The 26,567-nt window shown below is 38.8% G+C and overlaps 1 protein-coding gene across 1 annotated transcript in view; it reads right to left on the bottom strand.

Moving 5' to 3' along the window:
* LOC308138869 (protocadherin-15-like) overlaps positions 1 to 26,567 on the bottom strand; it is a gene marked incomplete at both ends in the record, with an annotated part of 142,041 nt that overhangs the window by 103,416 nt on the left and 12,058 nt on the right. Inside the window, 2 exon segments of the mRNA XM_080508153.1 lie at positions 18,207 to 18,272; positions 19,509 to 19,523. Of these exon segments, the coding sequence (XP_080364279.1) occupies positions 18,207 to 18,272; positions 19,509 to 19,523 (81 nt within the window).

Genomic DNA, 26,567 nt, shown 5'->3' with positions numbered 1-26,567 from the left:
TTATCTGTCTCACTTGGGCTAAAATGCACCTGAAAAATTGCTCTTCGACGGATTTAATTTAAAAGTCAAAAAGACCCCCGTGTTGCTTGTTCATTAATCTAAAAGGCAGCTTTTCATAAATTTACCTGCCTTGGTAACTTGAGTGCTGATCTCCATCTTACTGAAAGTCTCGGGTTGTAAATTATGTGGCTGACAGTATTACAAGGGAGGACAAGGAGAGTCCTCTTCCTTTCCCAAGTTCACTGAACTCTCGCTTCTCAGGAGAGACGCACAACCCGCTGCCCTCCCTCTGTTGTAGCCAATTCTGCTCTCATCACAAAGAAAGGTTGATGTCCTCATCGGTCAAGAGGGATCCAGAGACTATCAGGCCTGTTCAGACAAGTGCCATCCACACTTTCTCATGCAATGTACTCCATGTACTTCAATTCTGAACAAACCGTGGCTCAGTGGCTCAGTGGCTGAGTCAGTGTCACTGCTGGTCAGAGACGTCTCTGATCAGGGCTTCACAGTGGACCAACCCACAGAGACACCACAGACGTCTCACTTTTATCCCTGATATCAGTAATGCTGGCATGTATGAGATGGCAGGAGATGAGTGTAAGAGCCCATTTCTAATGGGGATCCAAGCTTCGTTTGAAATAAGTAAGCTACATTAAAGGTGTATTCACATTTCCATGGAATCATGTTTGAATTGAGCAAAATGCATTATAACATAACATATTAAAGATTGACAAGGCCACAAGGAAACCAAAAGCGAGAAGTTAACAGGCACAAAAGCAGTGAAAACAAATGTTTCCAAAGGTTCATCTTAGTTCAAACTGTTAAAGTTTAGATTCCCTTATTTAATGTGAAAAGAAACTTGTTTCCTTTGAGGATCTTTTCATCGAGTAAAAATTCCTGAGGACATTGTAGCTTGGTTGCTCTTGAGGAGTATAAAAACCCTCCAGCTTCCATTCACAGTTAGTTGCTCATTACACCTTAGAATTTGCCAGCAAAAATGGGAAGATGAAAGACAGAATTGTCATGTCACTTCTTTTTTTTTTTTTTTGCAGGAAGTTAGTTATTTAATTACATTATCCCCTAAACTTCTAACATTCATGCTTTCCATCTTTATACTCATGCCAATGACACTCGTTCACTTAGATATAGATTGAGGATTTGCCAAGATATGCTTTTGTTGCTTGTGTGAGTGAAATCATCTAACCAGCTCAGATAACTGGTTGTCTGATTCCTTTTCTTAAAAGTCTTTCAACACATGGGAAATCATGTTGAAGAAAGCCACCAACAGACTGCCGTTTTATTTGAGCAAATTGCATAACGTGTTCTAATTTCACCATCATTCAATCAGGTAATCAGAAACAAAACCAGGTAAACCTGGAAATACAAGACACAGTTATACTACAGTGAAGTGTAGTCTGGAGTTATCTGAATTTGCTTTTATTAAGAAAAAAAGTAGTTTGTGTTGATTTTGAAGGATTTATTTGTGGGTTTTCCCCAACAGTACACTAAAACCAACATTTTGTTTAATTGGTGTCTCTAAAAGGGTTAATAATGTGAACTGAAAAGTATGTTTTGTTCTCTGTATCTGTGTGTTTACTTTGTGATGAATGAATGACCTTTCCAGAGTCAATAAAAAATGTTCCTTGATACATACAGCTCTGTTTGCTATGTAAGTAGCAGCATATAGACTGTGGCACAAAACTTTATAGTAAGCCTGCCATGATTATTAGCATTTACCTACAGTATAAGAAACAGAGAAGCTGTATATTGGGAGAATATAGCCACAGAAGTAATGTGATGTTATTATTGAAATAATGGACCTTTCTCATATGTTCCTCATTGTACAACACAATAATTGCATTTCTGAACTGTATCCTCAGGATGGGAAACTGGGAAAAAAAGTCAAAATTTACATCCACAGTCTCTAAAAAAAGGGGGAAAAGCACTCCCATATTATTGTTGGAACAAAAAGCTGTCTACACCTTTTTCAATCAAAGTACAGTATTGCAAGCCATGACTGTGGGGCATCTGCAGCACATCGCTGTGTACTGAGCAATGGTACCTCACAAGAAAGAAAGGAGGGAGAAGGGAGTGATCTGCACCTGAAAAGCTTTCAAAAAAAAAATGAAAATGTCAGTGTGCTCAGTGAGTGGTGGTCAAGCAGAAGATCTAAAAATATTTCGTATAGTGCCAGCGTTTAAAACTGGAGGCTATTCAATGAAGAAAAAAATCGTTATAGTTTGAAACTTTGTTTGAAAATTGATGCTCTGTAAGGTTTTAATTAAGTTGAGTTCGTCCCTGTCATGTGTGATTGTTGTTCCCACATATTAACTCTTCATTCCCCACACACACAAAACACACACCATGCACCAGCTGTCAAGGGAGCCACTGTGCAACATTGAAAACATTGCCAAAATTAAAAATTGAGTATATGTTGTGGAACCATCATCCAATAAAGACAGATGCCATATAGCTGTCAACGTAGTGCTCCAAAAGCTTTATAACACTTAATTACTTTTGATAAAATTAAACATGAAAAACAGCCGTTCATTCCTGCATATGTATGCTCAGTAACCTCGTCAACGTTACAAACAATAAAACAACAAAAACAAAACTGTTGCAGCTGGTTGCATCTCTAAACAGTGATCAAGTACTCTGAAAAAGTGTCTTCCACTGGGAAAATGGAAAGTTGTTTTATTTAAAAAAAAAATTTATTTATTTATTTAATTTTAGGGCCTTTCGCTGTTCATTGAGGGTGCAATGATTGTCACAAGCATGAACAAGCTTAGTTTATGTGATGCCTTGAGCGGGATTTTGTCAGGACACTCTGTTATCCTTCAAAATTGGTTTAATTCCAGCCTTGCAGCAAATTTGTCTCTGTGGATTGTCCAAAACACAAACTCAATTTCCTCATTACAAAAACACACAGATAACCCGCTGTTGCAGCAACACAGTGATGTCAAACCTACTCTCTTTGCTGCAACATTATCTCTCGTTTTCAGTCTGAATGCTGCATGCATTTCAGGAGGCATGATCCATGGGGAGATCTCACATCACTTTTTCTTCATATGTAAATGTGTCTCCATGAGGTTAATCTGAAGACTGCACAAGAAAACTATATGCACAGGCATGCACATACAAAAGAAAGTGGCTTAAGCAAACTGAGGCACGATTTGAGCTCTGTAGCGTTTGACTAAAGCCAAAAATGTGGAGGGGCTTTAACAAATGAAACATGGTAATCTGGCGTTAAGGGCTTGAACATGACGAGGCATTTGAGTCCTCTAAACTAAATGAATGAGATACTTAATTGCATTATAGATAAGTGTGGTGATTACTGATACAATAACTTTGAAAATACTTAATATGTTCAGTGTTTTGTTCTGCTATTTAGACTCACCTTACTAAGCCAGCTTATCATCCAATCCCCGAAGCAATCCCCCACCGCTTATTAAGACACTAGTATAGAGTTCCCAGGGTTTTTTTGGTGGAATGACGGGAAAGGTCACATAATCATCAAAGTTACTATATCATATAGTTTTGTCACCAGTCACAATTGTATTCAACCCTGCTGCACAGATCAGAGTGGCAGAGAAGCTGAGAAATGCACTGATGTTATGACTGTGTGCAACATATTTAACACGGATCACAACCCACAATTTCAATATGATAGCTTGTTGTTTTTCCTGATCTTATCTTTTAATCCTGATTTTAATAAAATGATGACACCAAGCTGATGTCACCTTCTGAGAGTGAAATGCATGTTCGACCTCCCAATATAACCTTTTTTTTTATTAATCTTAATGAGAATTGATGAATTGCAACAAGTCAGTGTAATGCAAAAGCTGGTGTCTTGCATTCCAAGTAGGAACTCGACAAGTTGCACTCACGGCATTATGCGTTTGAACAAGGGAACCTTCATTTTCTGCCAGTAGTGGCAAAAAGTTGTACATTGAGAATAATTATTTCACTAAAAAGTGAAGATGTCCTCATCATTGAGAGTGATGCCAACACTTTACTGAGAAATGTCCTGGAAAGATCATAAGTACATTTTTGCACTGACAGATCAAATGTTCGAAATAAACAAAGCAAACAAATTCACATGTGACATTAAATCGATTTGAAAGACTAATTTGACGACCTTGACAATAATTACATTTCTGACATTAATATCAAAGTCCATGGAAATTGAACATACAAATAATGTTTTATAGTGTGACATCTGCTGCCTCATAATAAAATCACACTAATGAACTAAGAAAGGTGACATGTTTTGCATGTATCTGTCACCTGATGATGATTTTTTTTTTTTTAACCCTTGGTGAAATGCCACTATTTTTTGTAAGGCTGCATGAGTCTCACAAAAGAGCACTGTATCATCAACAATAAAGTCGATTTAAAGCCATTCTGAAATGTCTTAAAAAGTCTGAATAGCCGTCAGATAGTTCTGCTATTAAAAGATACAAAGGTATCTTATAGCCTGGGTGTGGAAGAGGGTTTACATCTACCATGTAAATATGATCCATTTTTGCTGCTCTGATACCTTGATATCATATTTCCATGACTTCTGAGCATGATGACCTGTGGGACGCCATGTTTATGTGGCTACCAGCAAGGACAAAATGAAAGCTCAGAAGAAGAACTGGGAGAAGTCTTTAGTCAAGCAGGTCACAATGAAGCACTGCTGTACTTTCATGAGAAAAACATGCTGATTAACTTCAAACACCAAATGTCGATATCTGCACAATTTAATATGGGGTATAGATTGATCCCCTTGGAACTTGTGGAGTTTGCAATGTGGTTGCTTTCACAGCGCGCTCGCACTATGCGAGGGCAGCTGGTGCCCTTAAAGACAGCTGGTCAGCAGGGTGCCAGTGTGACTTGACCTAAAAATGGCAGGGGGTTGAGGGACCTTTACAACATCTTTTTTCTGTTCCTTTATACATCATTTGCAGATACCGCCTCAAAGAAAAAGAAAAAGAAAAAACAATTGCTGGTCAGGACTAGTTTTGTGTATTGTCTACCAAACCTTAAGCTTTTTCTCCTACCCCCAGCAGCTCTGTAAAAAAAAAAAAAAAACATTTACAATGAAAGGAAAAAAAAAAAAAAATGGATTTCACCGACAACGAGGACATTTTGTCTGCTTTTGCCCAGGCTTTTTCTTGTAATGTGTAAACGTGTAATTTCATGTTGTGCAAATGCTTGCTGTTGAAAAATGTTTTACTTTCTTTGTAAAGCACATTCCACACGTTTCTTAAAATAAATGAAACATACAGACAATACAAATAAGACAAACACAGCTGAAACACATTAAAATAATAAAAACATGGGTACTATAAAAACCATTAAAAAAGATCAGTAAAATCATGTAGAGTAATAAAAAATGACCAACTCATAGTCTTGAAGGCTAATGTACAGGTGGGTTTTAAGATGCCTTTAAAAATAAAAAAAACAGCAGGGAAATAGCTTGTCTAATGGATGGATGCAAGTCATTCCACAACTTCGGGACAATGAATGCAAAGGTGTGATGCCCTCTGAGCTTATGTTTAGTTTTTGGCACTCTTGAGAGCCACTGATCAGCTGACCTGAGAGAGAAAGTAGGGTTATAGGCCTGAATAAGCTCCAAGAGGTAAGGCGGGGCAAGGCTGTTGACAGTTTTAAAAGCAATTTAAAGGAGAAATTGCAGTAGTTATCATGATCAATACCACAACAAACTATAAAAAGAACATAAAGACTTCTTTGTGAAATGAGCCATGCCATTTTTAAATCACTGTAAATGGTATGATGGAAATAGCAAAAAAAATATAATCACTGTGGGATGATTGTGCTTTAAAAAAACAATAATCATGCTCGCTGGAGGCTTGTGAGAAAACAAAAAATATAAACAAGCTGGAATTAATTGATGATAATGAAAAGTACATCAAGCACTGTTGATAAGGAGGATTTATTCAAATTAGCAAGTTATGTTGTCTTGAGCTTCTCTAAAAACTCTACTGTTGTGCTTTGACCGCATAATGAATTTCTCGGAATTCATGAATTTTGGAGAGGCTATAATGCACATAGTATGTTCAAAAGGACAGGTCAATGTCGTCATGGTAGAATATACATCATCCAGATGGCAGATATCCAAGGTTAGAGACAATGACTTAATTACAATGCCTGGCATGGTTGTTCCATACCTTCATCTGCTCCCTCAAAGCCTATAACATGGGTCGAAACCTTTCAAAAAGGAAAATGTTGCCAGAACAAAGAGGGCATTCATCAAATTGAGTAATATGAAGTGGTAAGGCTGTTTTTGAAATGTAATGGACAGTCTTATCAATGCTAGGAGACACAACGGAATTTGGGATTTCTCTGTAATGCATTGAAGCGCCACCAATGACATCACGCCACCTTGGATGGGTGCAACTACAAAATATATCCATGGAGATGAATTAACCCAGTGTGACTTTGTCCTGTTCGTGGGCAACCACTTGGCCTATCAGAATGTCCACCTAAATGACACATCTATCACAGTTAAAAGGACACTTTGATTATTATGGCGGTTAAAAAGAGGAAGGGTCGATGCGATGATGCACGCCGGCATCAACAGTAAATCAGGACACAAACAATGTTTGAGAACGTCCTTTTGTTAACATGGACACGGACTGAGTCATGCGCCAGTGATGCATCACTGGAGAGGGCATGGTTAGTATCTCTACATCTGAAATGAGGTCTCTCCAAGGCTCCAATTTCAAAAACTATGCTTTTTAATTTACAGCCCGCAGCAGCTCGGTTGATAATGAATGGGGCACTGACTTTGTGCATTCCTTGAATGTTAGCTTGAAATATGTGCCGAGTATTGGAAATGCAATCACTTTTAAACAAATCACTATGCAACTGTACACTGGTGTGACATGAGGGATGGAGCAAAGTCATCTCCCTTGTTTCAAAGCTTTGGAAGCAAATTATACATATTTACCAGTGCAGCAAACACACAAACAATGTTATTATATATATGTTTTTAAATTGTAGCAAAATTAAATCTACAGTAACATACACTTTATCTCTTGATCTTATAGCATACAGCCTCCATCATTTTGGAATTAAAAAATATCACTATTTTAGATGAACTATAGGACTAATTCTGGTCAGAAATACTAATTAAAAATATTTTAGGATTTTACATATTCAAATCAAACTACTTCATTTGCTCAACCACAGATTGAGTGAGCGTGTCACAGTTTCACCAAACCTTCTGTTAGTTTTACAGTTACAACTCTCATACTGGAGGAGACCAATTAAAAATGCTTTCATCCACAAGTAACACATTTATTGTCAGCTGTTCTCATGAAAGTAAGCCCACAGATGCTGTGTAGCTAAGACATTGGGATTACTTAATTAGGGTAAGGCAATAAGAGAAAACTGGAGAAAGCTTTTGGAAGAAGCAGCTTTGAGCAAGACGCTTACAATCACACTTGCTTGAAACCAGATTATTGCAGCGTTTCAAGTACTCACTGATGTAAATATTACAGGGCAGTAACCAAAAGCCTTGCAAAGATGGCCAAGATGGCTCACTGTAGTTTCAAAAGTCTGATTCAAATAACTTTAATGAAGGCATATTTACACGATACAATAGTTTGAATATGTTACATACTGCTGATGTACAGGGATCTTCCTATGGAACTATTTTGAGACTTTACTAGTAACAGGCCAAACAGGAGGAAAGAACAATGAGCAGCAGTTATTTGGGAGAAGATTAAACCAAATGTTGGAGCAGAATGATGAGGCTGGTTCACTGTGACAGAAAGGCAACAGTATATGTCAAAACATTTGCTGCAATCAAAAGCTGCAGAAGATCCTGACTCGGCACTCAACACATTCAACTTTAAAGCGGATGGGCTATGACAGCAAAAGACCACCAGGCAGCATTTATCTCAGCGAAGTACAAGGTATGAACGCTCAAATATGTCCTCAATCATTAAAATTAGACAGTAAAAGATTGGAAAATGGTATCTGGTGTGCACCATGGCTGAGTGCAATCAGGGTTTTACATAATCAGCACAGACGACAGCGTGGGTCCATCATAACTTGTATTACTAATTCAGGGGCTGCTGGTAGTTCGGATGTGGTGGGGGAGCATTGCTGACCATTACCAGAGTGCACCATTGTCTGAATAGCTACTTATTTTAGGAGAAGGCGGCAGGTCACAAAGATCCAGTCACCTCAAACTGGTTTCTTGAGCATTTACTCAAACGGAAACCAATCCTCCAAACTCACTCCAACGGTGTGGTACTATCATATGTCTCAAAATATCTAAGAAAGATTTCCAGCAACCTGAATGCATGTCACACTGAAATGAAGGCAACTCAAAAGGCAAAAAGAGGTTGAACGTGGTAGAACCAATATGCACGTATTGTGGGTGGTGAGTGTATTCCAGTCTTTTATCAAAAATATGGTCAAGAGTGGATTAGAGGACAATCCTTTATGTCTACATTGCTACTACAGGGCATATAAACTCTAATTTGCTACCTTGACAACAACTTAGTTTATTATTTGCATGTAATTATAATCATTAACTAGAAAGAAAGAATCCATTTAGTAATTAATTGGCATCCCTATATCAACCAGGCAACCATTCTCTGCCATTTGTAACTAACCAAGAGGACTGTGGAGCGATTAATAAAGGTCGCTGTAATTACCCGAGTCTGCAATTTCCTTTATTACAGGGGAAAATTGGTTAAAAAACAACTCAGAAAAGCCAGAACTGGAAAGAGTGGAAACTGGGAAAAAATTTAAATGATGAAGTTATATGTTAAAGGATTGGAAAAATACATGAAACAGCTTTGAATCCGTAAATTCAGCTTACATATACTGTGCCAACATTTTATTTTGTGGCCCCTCAATTAGCCAATGGTAGAAAAGAAGACAGTTTGTTACTGTAATTTGCACTTACTATACAAATTTGGTCATTAAAAACAACAACCAAAAGTGGCAATCAAGCCAGCCGTTTTATTACATATGGAGTAAAACCTCTGCTCAAAAAGTCCTGCAAAGATGATTCTAATATATGTGAAATATGTATATTTTAAAGAATATTGCAGTTTCCCTGAGACACAGGGAAAGGGTTATATATCACATATAATCACAACATAATAACATGTCAATCAAAACAAATTTGTGCAAAGGCAGAACAATGTGTTGTAAGTACATAATCATGATGTATGTGAATAAAAAAAAAAGCAAAATGTTGGTGGCCATGCTCAATACGGAAACATATCTACATCAACATAATGCGCCAGGCTTCACAATCTGGGTTGCTGAAAATAAGCTCTGTGGATGAAACACAAATGACCAATCATTTTAATGTCTGCTCGGTTTCATGGGAGGATTAAACAAATCCATGATCTCATTATCATGTTTTGGGAATTAATTGATGGATGGTCTTCTTGGTATTAACAGTGCAATGCAAATTACCAAATAACAAGCAAAAACAAATACAACACACAGGCTTATACGCCTCTTCAACAGAATCCAACTCAGTTTGAACAGAGGAATAGTCACACGACAAGGTTAAAACAACTCCAAATCGTCAACAAGCTTCTGAGGAACCTTAATTTCATTGCAGTGTTAATAGTTACAATCCAGAAAATACCACCATCATTAAAACTGCCCCCAAGCATTATTACAGTGACCACGAATCAGGCATCACAGATCCAGGAGGGAAGCTTGAGGACGACTCCACTAATGATGCCATCCACACAATGTTGTCGCTGCAGCTCCCACTGTCAAGTCAGATTCAATATATAGTGTGGACATTCAGCTAAAAAGAAGGGAGGGAACAATGTTTTATGTATTGGTTGAACAAGTTTTATTGCAGTGTTGCTCATGCAGAGGCCAACTTTTACTGATTCTAGTTTCTCAACTCATCTATTCCTCAGGACAGTATGGGAAACTTAAAACTATTATTATGCTCTATAATCTCATCATGTACACAGGATAGAGGCTGCAGTGGAAGAACACTGGGCTTCTTCCAAAGAAATGGGAATAAAAAATAGCACATATTCAATGATGACACCATCAATCGAGGGTGACATTCCCACCAAATCTGTCAAAAACTATCTGAATAATAGTGAGGTGTGAGAGCCCTCACCAGAATCAGCACTTAAAAACAAATACATTTGTCTCTGATGTCTTGGAAACTAAATTCTGTAAAAAAGAAGACAGAAGTGTTCAGTATTGATGAATTATTGTGTATATTGTTATTTTTTCCCCCTAAACAGTCATAGAATAAAACATGAAAACAGATTAAGTTGGATAAAAACATATTACTGGTAGATTATTTGCAACTCAGAGGATATGGATTTTTTAATTGATATTTTCATGCCTCGGAGAATTCAAGTATGTTCCAGGACGCAATGACAGAGTGTAGCGTAACACATGAAAGACCCGTTTCCGAGGCGTAATGAGGATAAGCACAAAGTGATTTACAACAGAAACAGAAGTAATTATGCTAATCGTTTATCTCCACAATACACTGTAATTGCTGCCTTTATTAGCACATCAAACACTAAAATATGCCCTCCACTTCTAAAGAAAAACAATAGCATTAACACAAATAGTGTAATTAGGGGCAAGTAGATGGGGAGGTGAAGGCTGTTGCCACTCAGAATCTGATCAACAAAGACCCTCTGCATATGGAAAAAGCAGAGAGAGCTGGTCATAATCTGCCTTCCATAAATAATAATGGCTTGTTAGGAGCATAAACAAGACAAAAGTATGAATTACGGGCTAAAGCAGTCACAATGTATTACATATAATGCATAATTGAGGCTCACTGGATGTCCCACCCTCCCGTTTTACTTTCTAATCTACAAGGAACAGGTGCTGTGCTATAATCCCTGCCTTTCAGCTAAACACTAATTATATATTGATGACCTTGCAATCATCCAAACCGGACATGATCATAGAAGTGATTAGAGGCCTGTGTGTGTGTGTGTGTGTGTGTGTGTGTGTGTGTGTGTGTGTGTGTGTGTGTGTGTGTGTGTGTGTGTGTGTGTGTGTGTGTGTGTGTGTGTGTGTGTGTGTGTGTGTTGCAGCTGAGTTGAGAAGAGTTCTGCAGAAAAAAAACAAAAAAAAGTGTCAATGCAATGTCCCTATAAGGCAAATAAACATAATGTGTGCATCTTTGTGAGAAGTACAACAGGGGGCGGAGGGTGTTAAAACCCTAATTAGACATCTGTAGAAAATTACAGAACGAAAACCATGAAATTCACGAACCGGTGTATGGTCCCCTGTCAAGTATTGTTCACTCACAAATGTTGTAGCTGGAGCTCAACAGAAAAGAGGACTGAAACACACACAAAGACACACGTTTTTCACAATGCTCGAATGCATCTGCACACAAGACAGCAGTGCTCATTTTGTGAGTAACAGATTCACAGCTCCACAAAATTAAATTGGCCACTTGGGTAACTCCACCCCTCTTTGTCCAGATGTTACAACTCCTCCTAAATTGCAAATATTAAACATGGGAGAAATGTACAAAGTACTGATCAGCAGAAAATAGAGCTAAGCCTTGTGAGAGTCTCCAAACTCCGATTTTAAATGTGTAAGCTGTTTGAAAATCACCATCCTCAGCCTTCGAAGTGCCATGAATCAAATGACAAGGTGGGATCCCTTGGATTAGTGTGCATGCTCATGTTGAGGTTAGTAAAATCTAGTGCTACATCCACAACAGCCTCTAAACAGTGATCAGCAGAATGGGCAACAACCCGCAATTTCAACCAGGAGTGGCTGTGCTGCAGCACTTCAAATAATCTATTCTGTAAAAAAAGTTGTGTTTACACCAGAAGCACCACTGCACATTTCTGGAGTGTCCTCCAAGTGGTCGAACGTGGCGCTCTGCTCATTGGAGAATGTGTTGGATGTCTATTTTCGACGGAAGCGAGACAGAAACTGTGCAAACCGAATGCAAAGTGAATCTGGTGAGTTTTGAATTTTAATAGCTATGGTCACTTATGGATCGTTTTTATGTCATACCTGGTGGTAACAGGAAAGAGGTCAGGAAAGCTAGAAGTCATTTGCCACCCAATCTTAAATGGCCCTTTTCAAAATAAACAAGGCCTGAAAAGACTAAATCTGCATTTTGGATGGATGCATTTATTGTCTCTTAACAAGTCCTATGATTAATGTAAACATGCACTCTGTCCCAGGAACACTGCTGATGGAACTGAAGGCAAGTCTGGAAAAAAACAGTATAATAATGGCCAATGATATAACTTTGCAATAATGGAATGTTGCAGTGTTTGTATCCTTAAAGAATTAATACTATGACCATCCATATTCAATATAGCTATTTTTAATGGGCAACCTGCACAAAACCTACAAAAAAATCCTTTATGTCCAAGAATTACATTCCAGTTTACACATTGGCTGCAGTTATAACATTTAAATATATATATATTTTTTAAACTACTTCAATCATTGAATAACTGATGACATTACTGGCAAAATGATGTGAAAATGAACTATATATTTTCTTCCAATAGTGACAAGTTATTCCAATATTGGCTTTATCACATTGAAGTAGGCCAAAGTTATTACATAACTGCATATCACATACATCTTGAACAGATGTTGCTAGCACTCTTTCTCTGAATGTTTTGGTAATATTACCAAAACCTTCGCTGGACACAAGAAACATACACATCAGTTTGAAAGTAATGTCTCATCACAATGTCCCTAAAGTATTGCACTCTGAGCAAAACATCAATATAGGAAAGTGCAGATATTCATTTGTAGGAAGGATTAATGGCAGACACTTCACTACACAAATTGGCCTCCTCTGTTTTTATATTCAACTTAATGTGTCTGGGGCTCAAAGTGAACCTGAGGAATCTGTGTATTGTAGTAAAATTAACTCAATAAAATAATCGCAAGTAAGCCATACCAAGGTGAACGCCAACTACGTCGGTTACACTTGAGCAGAAAAGCCTAAACATAGCCTATTTCACTGGTTTTATATTTATATTTACAGCTTTCTCTTTTACATGGTGGAATTGGATAAAGCTGCATCTTCTAAATTAATATTCTTGCAACAGACACCTGCAAGAATGACAATTACATGTCCTGGGTATCTCCAAAGCAGCTGCAGAACTGCATGTGCAGGTATTTATTACTCCACAGCTGTGGCAAACACTGGAATCCTTTTCCTCATCCGTCTCCTAATCCAAGGATCAATATTTGTCACCTCACTTGGTAAAAGGGGTACAAATTATACCCTTGCAGTTTGTGCAGGGCAACAGTGAAAGCTCCATACATCAATTTGCTCTCCCACTGGCAACGACTATTGTTTGAGTTCAGGTGCATTGAGGACTATACATATTTGAGGATTTATCCTCATAGAACACAGTGCTACGTGCTTAGTGGGTGTCTAACTGGACCTTTAGCACACTACTGTGTTAACCTTGGATGCAAAGGTAAATCCCTGCATGTGCCAATTAACAAAATGAAGAGCACAGGGTTCCCATGGAGGTGGATAGCAGTTTTGATTAAACAAACTCACTATACATTGGAAGTGAATATTTACCCTCGAAATCATGGAAAATCCTAACACGATGTCACCTGCCTATGGATAAAAACATAAAGAACACATGGAAAGGAAGCTGAACCCACCATTTATTCACGTGGAAGACTGAAGCTAAAGAGAGCATGATTGAACTAATGACGAGCTTGGTGGGGAGAGACGGTGTGAGAGATTGAGTTAACTTTAAGGAGGCACGCTAATGAGTCCTCGGTGACTAAGGAAAACAGTCACATGGGGTTGTTCATCTCATTAATTGTTTAAAACCAACACATTTACCACTTTGTGGAGATGCCTTCAAGCCCTTCAAATACGATCTAACCAACAGACGAGGGAGTTGGTATTTTGCTAAGGGGAAATTCCTGCACTGCTCTATGAGTGCTTATCATCCCAGATCGGATGAGAGACAATTAAATGGAACTATATTATATATATGTGTGTGTGTGTGTGTGTGTGTGTGTGTGTGTGTGTGTGTGTGTGTGTGTGTGTGTGTGTGTGTGTGTGTGTGTGTGTGTGTGTGTGTGTGTGTGTGTGTGTGTGTGTGTGTGTGTGTGTGTGTGTGTGTGTGTGTGTGTGTGTGTGTGTGTGTGTGTGTGTGTCTTTTTTCCTCACCATTATTTTAGCTTTGCCCAACTTTTAATGCCATGTCAAGACTGCTCTGCAGCCAGTGCTGTCATCCTTAAAAACAGAAGCAGGATCTAAAAACAACACACCTATACACTCTTGCAAGTGAAGAACTGACACCAGACCGGGGACAAAAGACATCCGGAACAATGCAGAAGTTTTAAATGGGTTGCTTTGTGTCTTCATGTAGACTGTTGAAGTTGTCACTGTATTTTCTGTCTGATTAGCTTTGTGTGGTCGACTTCAGCGGTGGTTTAGTGATGACTGTGAGGCAGGGAAAGTGCATTGTTGCCTCCCTAACTAGGGCACTTTCTTTCAGAAGAATGATTGGTGTGGGTAGTTGAAATAACGGAGAGCATGGAGTGATAGAGGAGCAGGAATTGCTTTGTGTTCGATGTTGGAGGGCTTTCTGATAGTTACACTCATAAAAAGCATGAATAAACAACCCATCTATTCAAACACAGATTATTTGCTTTATAAATTAATCATCTTTTTGTATAATTAAAACAATGACAGAAGATAGAAAAAGGAAATAGATTTATTTCTCTCCCACAAGTACGGTACACAGTATTGCAGTCAGATGTGCCCTCTGCATGTAACCCATCCTGAAAGAGCAGAGGGTAGCTGCACTGCAGCGCCTGGAGGGGATTTGTGGGTTTGTGGCCTCGCTCAAAGTTTTGGTGCTGATGAGGGTTGGGACAAGATCTGGCTCGCAAGAAAAACAAAAGATACAGCTACATTATTAATATGTATTTTTAACGAGAAAGTGGCATATTAGGTGACACGGTGCCTCATATAGTACCACTTAATAAAAAATGTATGCACATATTATTAAAGGTAACATGATGTATTTATCATTAAAAGTGTGCGGCATGGTTCCAAGACTGGAGTTGTTACTCAACGGCTCCATGAACTTTATCGAGGAGCATGTAACTAGAAAGTCAATTTAACGGTGTGTAATACCTACTGATTTGGATACCCCTGCGAAATATTTAACTTGGTAAGTCAGGACAGCAACTAAAATAAATCAAAAGAGATGGATTATATTACAGGTATTCCATATTCTTAAGTGCTACAATTCTAACAGCTGTAAAGAAATGCAAATCTCGAAATTTCATTGAACGTGATGGAAATCCATTATTTTCTTTCTTAGTATTCAGTGCAACCAGTGGATATTGTTTAAGCATACAAAAGCAGGACTTATATGATTACTTGCATCATTTGCCTATGGAGGATTTTTACTTTGATTGCCTCATCCAAGTGGGCGTCAGGCTTCATCTATAAATACCGTGATGCATCAGCATTTAGAGTGAAGCTACGTTGGCAGCACACTGCATATAAGAACACTAAATTGACTTTCCCTTTAATAAAGCACTTCAGAAACACTCATTTCTGATTTCCTATAAGCTCTTGCTCAATGTGTAGAGGGTTGAGAGGATCCTTGCACGCTTCAGGCAACAGCAGATACAAATCATGAATTTGCAGAGACAAGATAAAAGCTGGGAGACAGCATCCTCATTTATGGACACACTGATTTCCCTCTACAGTTGTAGGAAGCGTTCTGTCAATGGAAATAGACACTCTCTGTCCCTCGTACTCCATTTGTACATCTGGCTCCATGTTATGAGATCGAAATCTGATCTGATTAAATGCTTTAGGATTTAGCTCATGTATAGGACTAAAAAAAGCAAAGGAGCCTATAGAAAATGAGCTTCCTCTTCTCACCGAGCTCTACTCTTCAAGAGTGTGAGACTTCATGTGTTGTGTCTGGCACCTGTCAATGGGTCTGCAGAAGCAGCAGCTTAGATAAATTAAACATGTTACGCTTCATTTGAGCAACTGGGTTGTTCGCCCCATGTGACTTTCCTTTTTTTCCCCCTTCCTTTCAAAATGTGAAAACCATCAAGAAAAAAAAGCATATCAAGCCGATATCAAATACTGCAGGAAATAGGCCGTGTTAACCATGTCTACGCCAATTCAATTCAATTTAAATCAACTTTATTCATAAAGCACCACATACAACACAATCATTTCTAGATGCTTTTATCTGTTATTGTGGTTGGGGTGAGGGGATAGAGGAGAGAAAAGGATAGGACAGACAGACAGATTGGGGGAGGGATTTAGACCCAGGGGAAAGGGGAGAGAGTAGGGATTCAATCCCTGAGTGGTTCATACCAGCATCTATTGTCTCAAAACTGAGCAAAGTATAACTTCATCCAGATAGTCTGAATGTGTTTATAAAGTAGAGCGCCTCAACAAATGTGAACGTTATCATGTTTCTGGGAAACACCCCTCTCCCTCAGGGAACCCTATACTTTCCAGGCTCTTGAGTTTGAGATTAAATTTGTTCTTCTGGAAAGCCAAGAGAACAAAAATTATATATCTATTTGTCTATCTTTTCTGACCCTGACCAAACTGAGCCAGACAGATGGGTGATTATGTTGTTTGGTTTCCCATTCAAAGACATGAAGGAATATAAAGGCAAATGTTCGGAAAAGATGGGATCTTATTATGTGTCATTTGTATGGTTTCAGTGTGACAGAAGAGAAGAGATGAAACACATTTAGAAGGATAATTGCTTTGGTCAATAACAGCGGGTTGCCTGTTTTACATTCCATTATGTGGAGGATGGGCTCTGGCCCGTTTCATCACGGGGAGATAAATAAAAGGACGCTGAAGCCAGAAGAGACCCATATCCCAGGTAAATGAGAGCTTTATGAGGAAGATTAGTGCAAATCCCTCACACACAGAGCATCGGTACATGTGGGGTGAGGGAGGCTTTCAGATACAGGCTTGGCTACCTCCATCTCACAAATTCCCCCAGCAATCGATCAAAGCCCCAAATCACAGCTGCACACGCAGAGAGGAAGGAGTAGGTGAAACCGTATGACAGACTGAATTGTTGGCCATTGCTCTGACGAATGGGCATGCCAATCAGCCACAGAGCCACCCATTCATACTCCTGGGATACAAATATGCACATAAGGCGCATGCAAATGGGCACAAACAATTCATTTCTGGGAGATACACTGCCACCCACAAAGCAGTGCCCAGGGTACATACAGTATTGCGGAGAAGGGAAGCATCTGTAAAATACCATCTGTAGTGGGAGCTGGTTATTAAACTCTGTTAACCTGCAGTACTAATATCTGAAGGGGAAAGGGACAGAGACAAACACACACCTGTCCCTTTTAGAGAAAAGCATATCTCATACCCTCCATTAACATATAGCTTCGTTTCAAGCAGCCCTCAAGACTCACATACATCTGCGTGTACTCTTCAAAAAGCAAAGGCAAATAGCAAACACTCAACACTCGGAAACTCATAGTAAAGAGTCATAAAGGAAAGGGAACTGAAGAGAAGAAGTCGAGACAGATGAAAAGTGAATGCAGGTGATGAAGAGGCCAGCAGAAGAATGAGCAAGAACAAGAGATGAAGTAAAAAATAAAGAAGAAAAACTTAACCTGACCCACTCAAGTGCAGCATTTCTGCTCTATGCTTCAGTGATTCCTGCACTCCTGCAGCACAATTATACCACACTAAATACAACCTGCACAGGGAGCTGATAACTGATTAATGGAACCTCACATCACATCTGTATGCCAAATGCCATTCCTCCAAACATGCATGGACCTTCAAATATCTGCTTTTCCCTGAGAGAACAAACAGTGTGTGTGTGTCTACAAAAGCAACACTTCCAAATATAATCCCAACAACTTAATCCACTTAAGTGCAGAAGAAATAGCCAAACAGGAGTACAACGTGAGGTGGGAGTCATGGCAAAAGAGGCTCACAGGTGAATAACAAAACAAAAGAAACATTTTGTTGAAACCATGTTGCTTAAAAGCAAGCAGATGTGTCAATAAATCAGCAGCCATGTATGTAAAGATTTTTTTTTCTTTTTCTTTTTTGTCTTTATTATGTTTATATTTTCAGTTACATGTAAACCCGTTCAAAGAGCACCTCAAGACATTTTTAGTCAAACATTAGTTCATGCATGAGCACCTGGTAGGGTACATACCGTTGGGGCTTTCTTCATCAATGGTTACAATAGTCGCAGGGGGGCCTGGTCGAGACAGCTTACACTCTGAATGGAAAAAGAGAAGGGAATTAAATTAAAAGAATCTTTCTTTTGGTTTTGTAAATAATCAATCGGCTTTGTGCCCCTGTATAATTGCATAATTGCAAAGCAGCAATACAATCACCTGGTCTACTATAAAAGCTATTGTTCGAAAATATATGCTGTGAAATATAATTGTTACTATACTGTTAATACATTGGTCAAATAAATAAATAAATAAATGACCATAGCCCCTGTCAAAAAAACTACCTGAAGAAAAATTTCAATGAAATATGAATGCAGTATGTGCCAAATACCTCTGTCTTCTTGCAAAAGATTTCCATTATTGTGTGTAAAACAGAATTTTCTTGCCAGCGTACAGTTTAAATTCTATATGCCTAGTAGTTTGCAGATCAGCACATGGCATCGTTGCATTGTTGTAGAAAGGGCAAAAGCCCTGTCACAAGACACAAGACATCAATATGCAGTTGGTTTATATAATTTGATTGGCTGGTGAAAATGTCTGCGGAAACATATAGCAAACAAGATTGAATTGTGAATGATTTTAACGCCACCAGAGTTATTACACTTTAAAGTTAAAATAGTTTTTACCTTCCCACCCATTAGTAAAAAAAAGGATTTTTTAAATCAAACCATACTTAAAAAAATATTCCTAGAATATCAGAGGAAGGACTTCTGTGAATGTCTGAATTACGTTGAAGACACTGCTGTTATGCAAAACATAAGACGTTCAGAAAATTGTTTTTTTTATGAGATCAATGATCCAAGAAGATGACTCTAAAGATGGTGTTTCAGTGTTCATTACATGAGATAAGCTGCTGTCAAAGTGCTGCATCACTGTACAGCAGGTGGCATAAATGACTGCTGGAGTAGAAACATCAGCAGAAATGGACTGTTCGTTCGTGACACCAGACAAACAGGGTGGTGAAAGCATGTGGCAACATCCTAAGCAGAGCACTGGCGAGAGTGGCTTCACAGATGGAGGTCACAGCAGCTTGATGGTGGAAACACATGGGACACAGGTAATGGCAGCTTGATGCACAGCACCAGATGGGGCAGCCAGAGAGATGGAGAAGAGGAGATGGGAGAAAAGGAAGAGACTCTACTCTTGCTGAACAGGCGAGGCAGTTTGGGATTACATGTCTTTAGATGGGAGCGAGGTGGAGGGAAGTGGTAGAGGATAGAATACGGAATGCGCTAATCTAAATAGGGAAAACAGATAACATATGCGTGCCTTCTTACCCTCATACTGCCAGTCTGAAGGAGTCAGAGGTTAGTGTAGCCAAAGGGAAACAGAGCAGAAGCGTGAAAGAAAGAAAAAAATAGAGAGCTTGAGTCAGTTAAAAGAGAGGTTTTAAAGTTAGGAAAGAAGGAAAATACATAATTAGAAAAAAGCAGAGCTTTTAGACACATTAGTGAGAAGAGAAACTGATATAAGATATACTAAAGATCCTGGTAAAAAAAAAAAAAGACTTATTAGTAAAGTGTCTGACCTTACTGAGGTGCAACCTGACCATGAATATATTGAGGAATTCAAACCTTTCCTGTGTGTAACACTATTAGTTATGTGCACTCGGAAAAGAAACAAAAAAGCATGGAGTCATCCATTAGTTATTTAGAATACCTTTCATTCACTTGTCCAAATTACTCATCCCTGACTTCTAAGATAATGATTCTCAAACAGCTTGCCATCAGGCTGCGTTGGCTTACATTACCTGTAATCAGAGATGGATGGAGTGACACCATATCAGCAGTCGGTGGGTTTTTGTTTCACACACACACCCTGTGTTGTCTGACTCAGGTTGGCCAACCGTGCACCTGTTGCCAGGTATCAAGCAGTGGATACCCTCCTCATTAAATATGCATGGCTGTGAGCGTTCACTAATGTGCTGGTCTCAAAGGGCACCAAAATTAGGAATGAAAAGTATGTGATGCTGCATTTTATATCATCAAGAGTGTTCTCAAAGCACAGATACACACAATCATTGCCAATTAAAAGTAAACTAGAGGCGAAAGGAGATAATGTTTCAGGCAAATCATTCAATTGCATTTGTAACCTTTTTTCCCCCCTTTCTCATTTCACTTAATGTTAAGATGCAAATGAAAGTTATTAAGAGTAGCAACGCTGAGATTCAAATCTCAGTTTCAATGCATCTTGGGTTTGCTGCTTATGTGACTGTCACTGTGAAGATTCAGTGTCTGCCTTTAAAATAGTGTTTAAAGGCATGCAGAACCCTTCCTGATCTGAATTCCTCCTCAAGCAACAAGTATTGGCACACTGTGCACCGTTAATTTCGGTTGTGCACTCACTGTTGAGTTTCATTGTTGTCTGGCAATTAGAAAACCTGCACCAGTTTGGCGAAGTAAAAGGGGTTTCCTTTAATAGCGACAAAATGAACAGAGCAAGTGGGTCATACCTCTCAATCCGAGACATAAACAACAAGCAACATCAAAATAAGTATGCAAATCTGCTCAGAGACTCTTCACTGTGTGAAGCAGAAGTGGGAGAGTGGGAGGGTGTGTGTTTGTGCGTGCATGCGTGGATGCGCATGTGTATGTGAGATAAAAGTTACTTGCACTCATTTTGGGAATCTTTTAAAGGGATCACAGAGAATCTGTTTTGTTTGTTTTGAATGTGTGTGTTCAAGACAAATTGCGTGTGCACGTAAGAACATGCTCGCGTGCGTGTGCGTGTGTGTGTGTGTGTGTGTGTGTGTGTGTGTGTGTGTGTGTGTGTGTGTGTGTGTGTGTGTGTGTGTGTGTGTGTGTGTGTGTGTGTGCGTGTGTGTGTGTGTGTGTGTGTGTGTCTGCCTGCAGTTGCCTGTCTTCATGTGAAGCTTTAAATGGTAGTTGCAGCAGTAGGAGAGGAAGATGTGAAACATCCAGTTCAAAGACAAAAGGCAGAACCAAGCCGAGATGAAGAAGACCACCTCTATCCGCAGTGATAACAGCTCCATATTGTGATCATAGTGCAAGCAGATGTTGCACTCAAAGACATGTGAATGAAAACACATACACAGAAAAACAGCAAAACCCTGTGATCAGCCGTGTTCATCACAAAAATGTAAATGATCCCACATTGCTTCCACATTTAGAACATTGAGCAGTTGGTTACATTCTCCAATGACCGTACATGTCAAGCTTTCTTCTGATTTTGAAAACAAATAATAATGGATTATGAAATGTGTTTTCTGAATTCACTTTTTCATCAACATCTCACACAAACATGATCCAGAGAACAACTTTTACATTAATTTAGCAATTTCACAAGCTCTGACCAAGATAAAAAGTCAATGTTCAGTTTAAAACACATAGGAATATGAACAGAAACTCGGAAATATATCAAATAAATGGTGAAGTGAAAAGGCAGCTTTAAGACTTATTTGGGAAATCAAGCTTTTTAAAGGATACTGTGAAACTATAAATATTATAGAAAGCAAACATGTTGCCTTTAGCTCAAATATCTGATGTGAGGAGTTATGAGAGAAAAAAGGGAGTGATTATTCTACAAGTCATGTCTTTTCGCGTTGAACAAGAAATGATTGTGTCTTTGTTGAAAATAAGTTTGTTGCACTCGTGTACAATGGAAACCAGTGGAACAAAATAAAAGACAAGCTTGAGAGCTAGACAAAGGATACAGCTGATTGCACCACTTGGAGAAGGATGAGAAGCAGCATGGGGCCTTCAGGTACTGAGCTCTGGTAAACGTTTTAATTTGGGCTTTGCAGTTGTTTAACTGGAACCACCTTTAGCAATTGAAGGCATGTTGTTTTGAAACCTATTTTGAGATGTGAGGTTATGGCTGCATTATAACAAGCGAGAATAGGTGTTGTGCGGGATAATAAACCACTCACACTTGTAATGCTGTAAACAAAGGCATGTATAAATCAATATCATTCAGAAAGAAAGCCAGTGTTCCAGAATGCAGCAGTGGAAGAAATACATATGGAGCACTTATATTTTCAACTTTGTATTTTTCTTTTTTTTAATACATACTCATCCAAAAAAAAGGTTTTTGAAAAGCTTCCTTTTATTGTTGTGTCCATTGTTGTGACTGGTTGAGGGCTGAAATAAACAACTATTGTTTTGATGTTGGGCTCAGGCAAAATATGTATAAAATATCTTCCAATTGGTGGTTTGAATCCCATCTCCACTTATCTATTTGTCTGATTGTCGTTGAGCAAGACAGCAGACATCAATTTGCTACAAATGACTTATTGGTTCAATCAATATTGCCACACAGACATTTGCTGAACCGCGCGTGTGTGTGTGTGTGTGTTCAAGTGTACCAAGGCTGCAGAAGTAGTCTTAATGCACAATATAAGTAGACTCCATTTACCGTATACGTACTGTGAGTCACAGTCTTCTCTGTTGTGAACACACTGCCAAAAATGGTCCACACTTGATACGAGCACGGTGATTCACAACATTATGATTGGCAGACACGCAAAAGACTGGTATTTTAGATCCTGATGAAAATAAAGTGAACTCACCTCACAAACTCTTTTCAGATGGAATTGGAAAATTAATACACAGACACAGACACAGACAGACAGACAGACAGACAGACAGACAGACAGACAGACAGACAGACAGACAGACAGACAGACAGACAGACAGACAGACAGACAGACAGACAGACAGACAGACAGACAGACAGACAGACAGACAGACAGACAGACAGACAGACAGACAGACAGACAGACAGAGAGAGAGAGAGAGAGAGAGGAGAGAGAGAGAGAGAGGAGAGAGAGAGAGAGAGAGAGAGAGAGAGAGAGAGAGAGAGAGAGAGAGAGAGAGAGAGAGAGAGAGAGAGAGGAGAGAGAGAGAGAGAGAGAGAGAGAGAGAGAGAGAGAGAGAGAGAGAGAGAGAGAGAGAGAGAGAGAGAGAGAGAGAGAGAGAGAGAGAGAGAGAGAGAGAGAGTGTTTAAATCAGGCAGGCTTGCTTGCGTTCTATATATCACTGAGGTTTATAGATTACTCAGAGAGCTCATCGGACCCATCCTGCAGGCGTAAGTCTCTTCAAGTACGTATGTAAGTCTATTCACCACTAAGCTCCTCGGCATCAGCTGGGGGGTTCAATCTATCGCCAACTTCCCATCAGGTTGTCACAGTCTCAAGAAGACCTTGCGCTTAATTTGGCATCACTTCAAAAAAAAAAAAGAAAAAAAAAAAAGACATTGTTGCTTAAGCTTCCAATGACTTTTGTATGTATCACTGTGTTGGATGTATGCTGATATCCTAATATTTTGTAGTTAATCTGCTAACACTTCTGAAGGTTATTCAATTTGGTCTTTCTTGTTACAGTATCCAGGTCATCTGTTTACCCCATCACCACTTAGGGGGCTTTTCCACCAGAAAGAACCAGGGGCTAGTTTGGAGCCAGGGCAGACTTGGCAATGTAACATCATTGTAACTAACTTTACTTCCTAGTCTTGATTCGCGTTATAACCACAGGCTGAGATCTGTGTTACACTCCACTATGCCCCATTATTATCTTCTACCCACAAAACCTCTTAATAATGAAGCCATACTTTGTTCTCCAGCAACTACAAAAGAAATTGCGTACTGCTCCAAATGAAAGCTTGGATTTTTTTAGCCATAAAATGTGCCTTTTAATAGTGCTTCATGTGAAAGAGAACTTAAATCACCGTGCGTTGCCAGGTTACATAGATTCCCATTGGAAATGGCTTTAGAGCATCCTATCATTCTACACCTCCATTCCTCCCCTATATTAAGTATTCAGACACAACCATAAATAAAGTGAAGGAAACAGAAATTTACAATGTACTGCCAAAATGTTAAAAAATAATACCAAAGCTCATTCACGCGTTGTTCTTTTTTTTCCCCTCTCTTTCTCTCTGGCCACTCCGGGGCTCCAGGCTAAAGCAAGATGGACGTGAAAAATCACCCAATAGACCGACAAGAAGACGCAATGTTTTCTCACTCTTTGGTCTTTGTCCCGGACGAAACTGATGATTACAGTCCATCTCCTCATTCCTGTGTGCGCGCAAGTGACTTATAACATTTTGGAGTGACGCAATGACGTGACTCTCACTTGGCTCTGTTAATGCAGGAAAAACAACCGCTTCTTTGGCAGTGCTCATTTAAGAACTGGCCCTGGCACTGGCCTTAACTAGTTCCTGGTTCTTTTTGGTGGAAAAACCCTATTATTGGCCTCTACATTTCCAGTCATATGTGACGATACTGGCTCTCCACCAATTAAATGCATCAGCAGCAGGACTTGTTCATGACTCTTGTAAAACACTACTTTCCCGAGCTCTTGGTTCCAAACGAATGTTGATTACAGTCAGAAAGTAATCAGGCCACTGTACACGTGTGTACAAGTCTTTTACTGTTGCCCTTGGACTAATTTGCTCTCACTTAAAGGGGAGATCATTAATTTCTTACTAATCAATCTAACAATGTTGACTAGAAATTGTAAAACTTCAATTACAAAATAATGACCGTTTGACTGGTTGAGAAATCGGGCAGAAGAACGTGATTGCAAGCGAGCCTCAATCAATTGGTGGAATGATGGAAGAAAACAACCCTCTGTTTTCTGCTAAATCTTTACATTTTATAAAGGGTTGAGAGCTGGGAAGAAATCATCAGACAAAATAAATACAATAATAAAATGTGTCTTATTAACTAGTTGCTTTTGAGATACTTTCTGACATGATCTAATGTAGTGTCGGTCTTTCCCCTCTCATGATTAGTATTATAATCAGGCTGCCAGGATAGAATTCCATGGCTGTGGAAATTTGGCATAATTGGTGAGGTATGAGTCTGTATGCAGTATATGCGGGGTTTGTAAATCAATCTCATCATTCATCTTGGGTGTGGAGTGAGGGGCACCGTGGCTTGAGCTGTGTCGTGGCAGAGCTGGGTACCCTTTTTAGGATCACTCTGTTTGTATGTATATTTGTATTTATGCACATTAATGTTGTAGGTTGTATGCAAATATGTATGTATGTATGCAAGTATGAAACTGAAAATTAGGTGTGGTTGAAATAAATAACTACTGAAAGAATGTTGGAGGCAGTGGTATAAAAAAAGAGCTTCATAGGATTCAGGAACATATTAAATTGTAAAATGAGATATTGAAGGAGGGGTAGGATCAAACTTTGCTTTTTTCTACTAATTTCCAGATGTCACATGCCTGCATGCATGCCTTGCTTGCAGTTGTATTTTTACTTCCTGCTCTCCCAAACTCCTCTGTCTGCTCTACAGGAGTCATCAACCTATTTGGCCTGCACCTGTGGTTTTAGTCCCTTTCTAGACTGGTCAATCATGCCCAACAATTGTCCCTATAAAAGAGCTGTCCCTGCAGATATCAGGAGCTGCATCAATAGATTATCCTCTCTACTAGCTGGAGCTGCTGCTGTGTGTGCTCCACACACAGCAGTTTGTAGTAGTTTGTGGTGTGAGGCCCCAACTTAGGTAAGATGGGGTATCTTGTAAATTTGCATTAGCGATTATTTTCTTTGTGTGTGTGTGTATATATATATATATATATATATATATATATATATATATATATATATATATATATATATATATATATATAGATAGACAGATATATATATATATATATATATAAGCTCTTTTTTGACAGATAAATGAGTCTGATGTCTGTTTCAGTTTTGTTTCCATTAGTTCAGAGAGAGTAAGGCCTGGTTTTATTGTATTTCTATCATTTTGATTGGCAAAAGCAACTTGTTCCAACCTCCTCCACAGTTGTATTCGATTTTGTGTTCAATAAACTTTTTTCTTTGCATAATATCTGCTCTTTTTCATTGTTGTGTTTATGCCTCCTATTTACCTTACCACCAAAGGACATATAGCAATAGACATGACTATTTACACTATAGCTGTAGGGATAGTGAATAAAAATGCCTTTAACTGTGTATCTATCTACAGTTTTTGTTTTTTGTTTGTTCTTTTTATCTAAATGTCTGAATATAATCATCACTATCAAGTGGCACCAGAATCAGCAGCGAGTAAAACGCCCATCTCGGTAGGTACATAAGGTGCAGTATGTCCAATTGCTACATCAGTAGACTAAGGAGTAGACTGTTCATGCATTTTGCTATACTTCCATTTCATTTGCTGATAAAAAAACAAAAAAAACAAAAAAACTTTATATATTATAATTTCAAAATCAGACAGTCACTGGGAAACCACAAGCAATTTGGGTCTTTACCAGGCAGTCCATCGATTTGTGCATGGCACCGATGAGATGAATTCCACTTGGTGACATTTAGCTTCAAAAGGCATTTTTACCTGCCACTTGATTCAA

The sequence above is a fragment of the Blennius ocellaris genome, assembly GCF_963422515.1.
Source record: "Blennius ocellaris genome assembly, chromosome: 13".
Lineage (NCBI taxonomy): Eukaryota > Metazoa > Chordata > Actinopteri > Blenniiformes > Blenniidae > Blennius > Blennius ocellaris.
The sequence above is the reverse complement of the archived record's forward strand: the minus strand, read 5'-3'. Positions and strand labels throughout refer to the sequence as shown.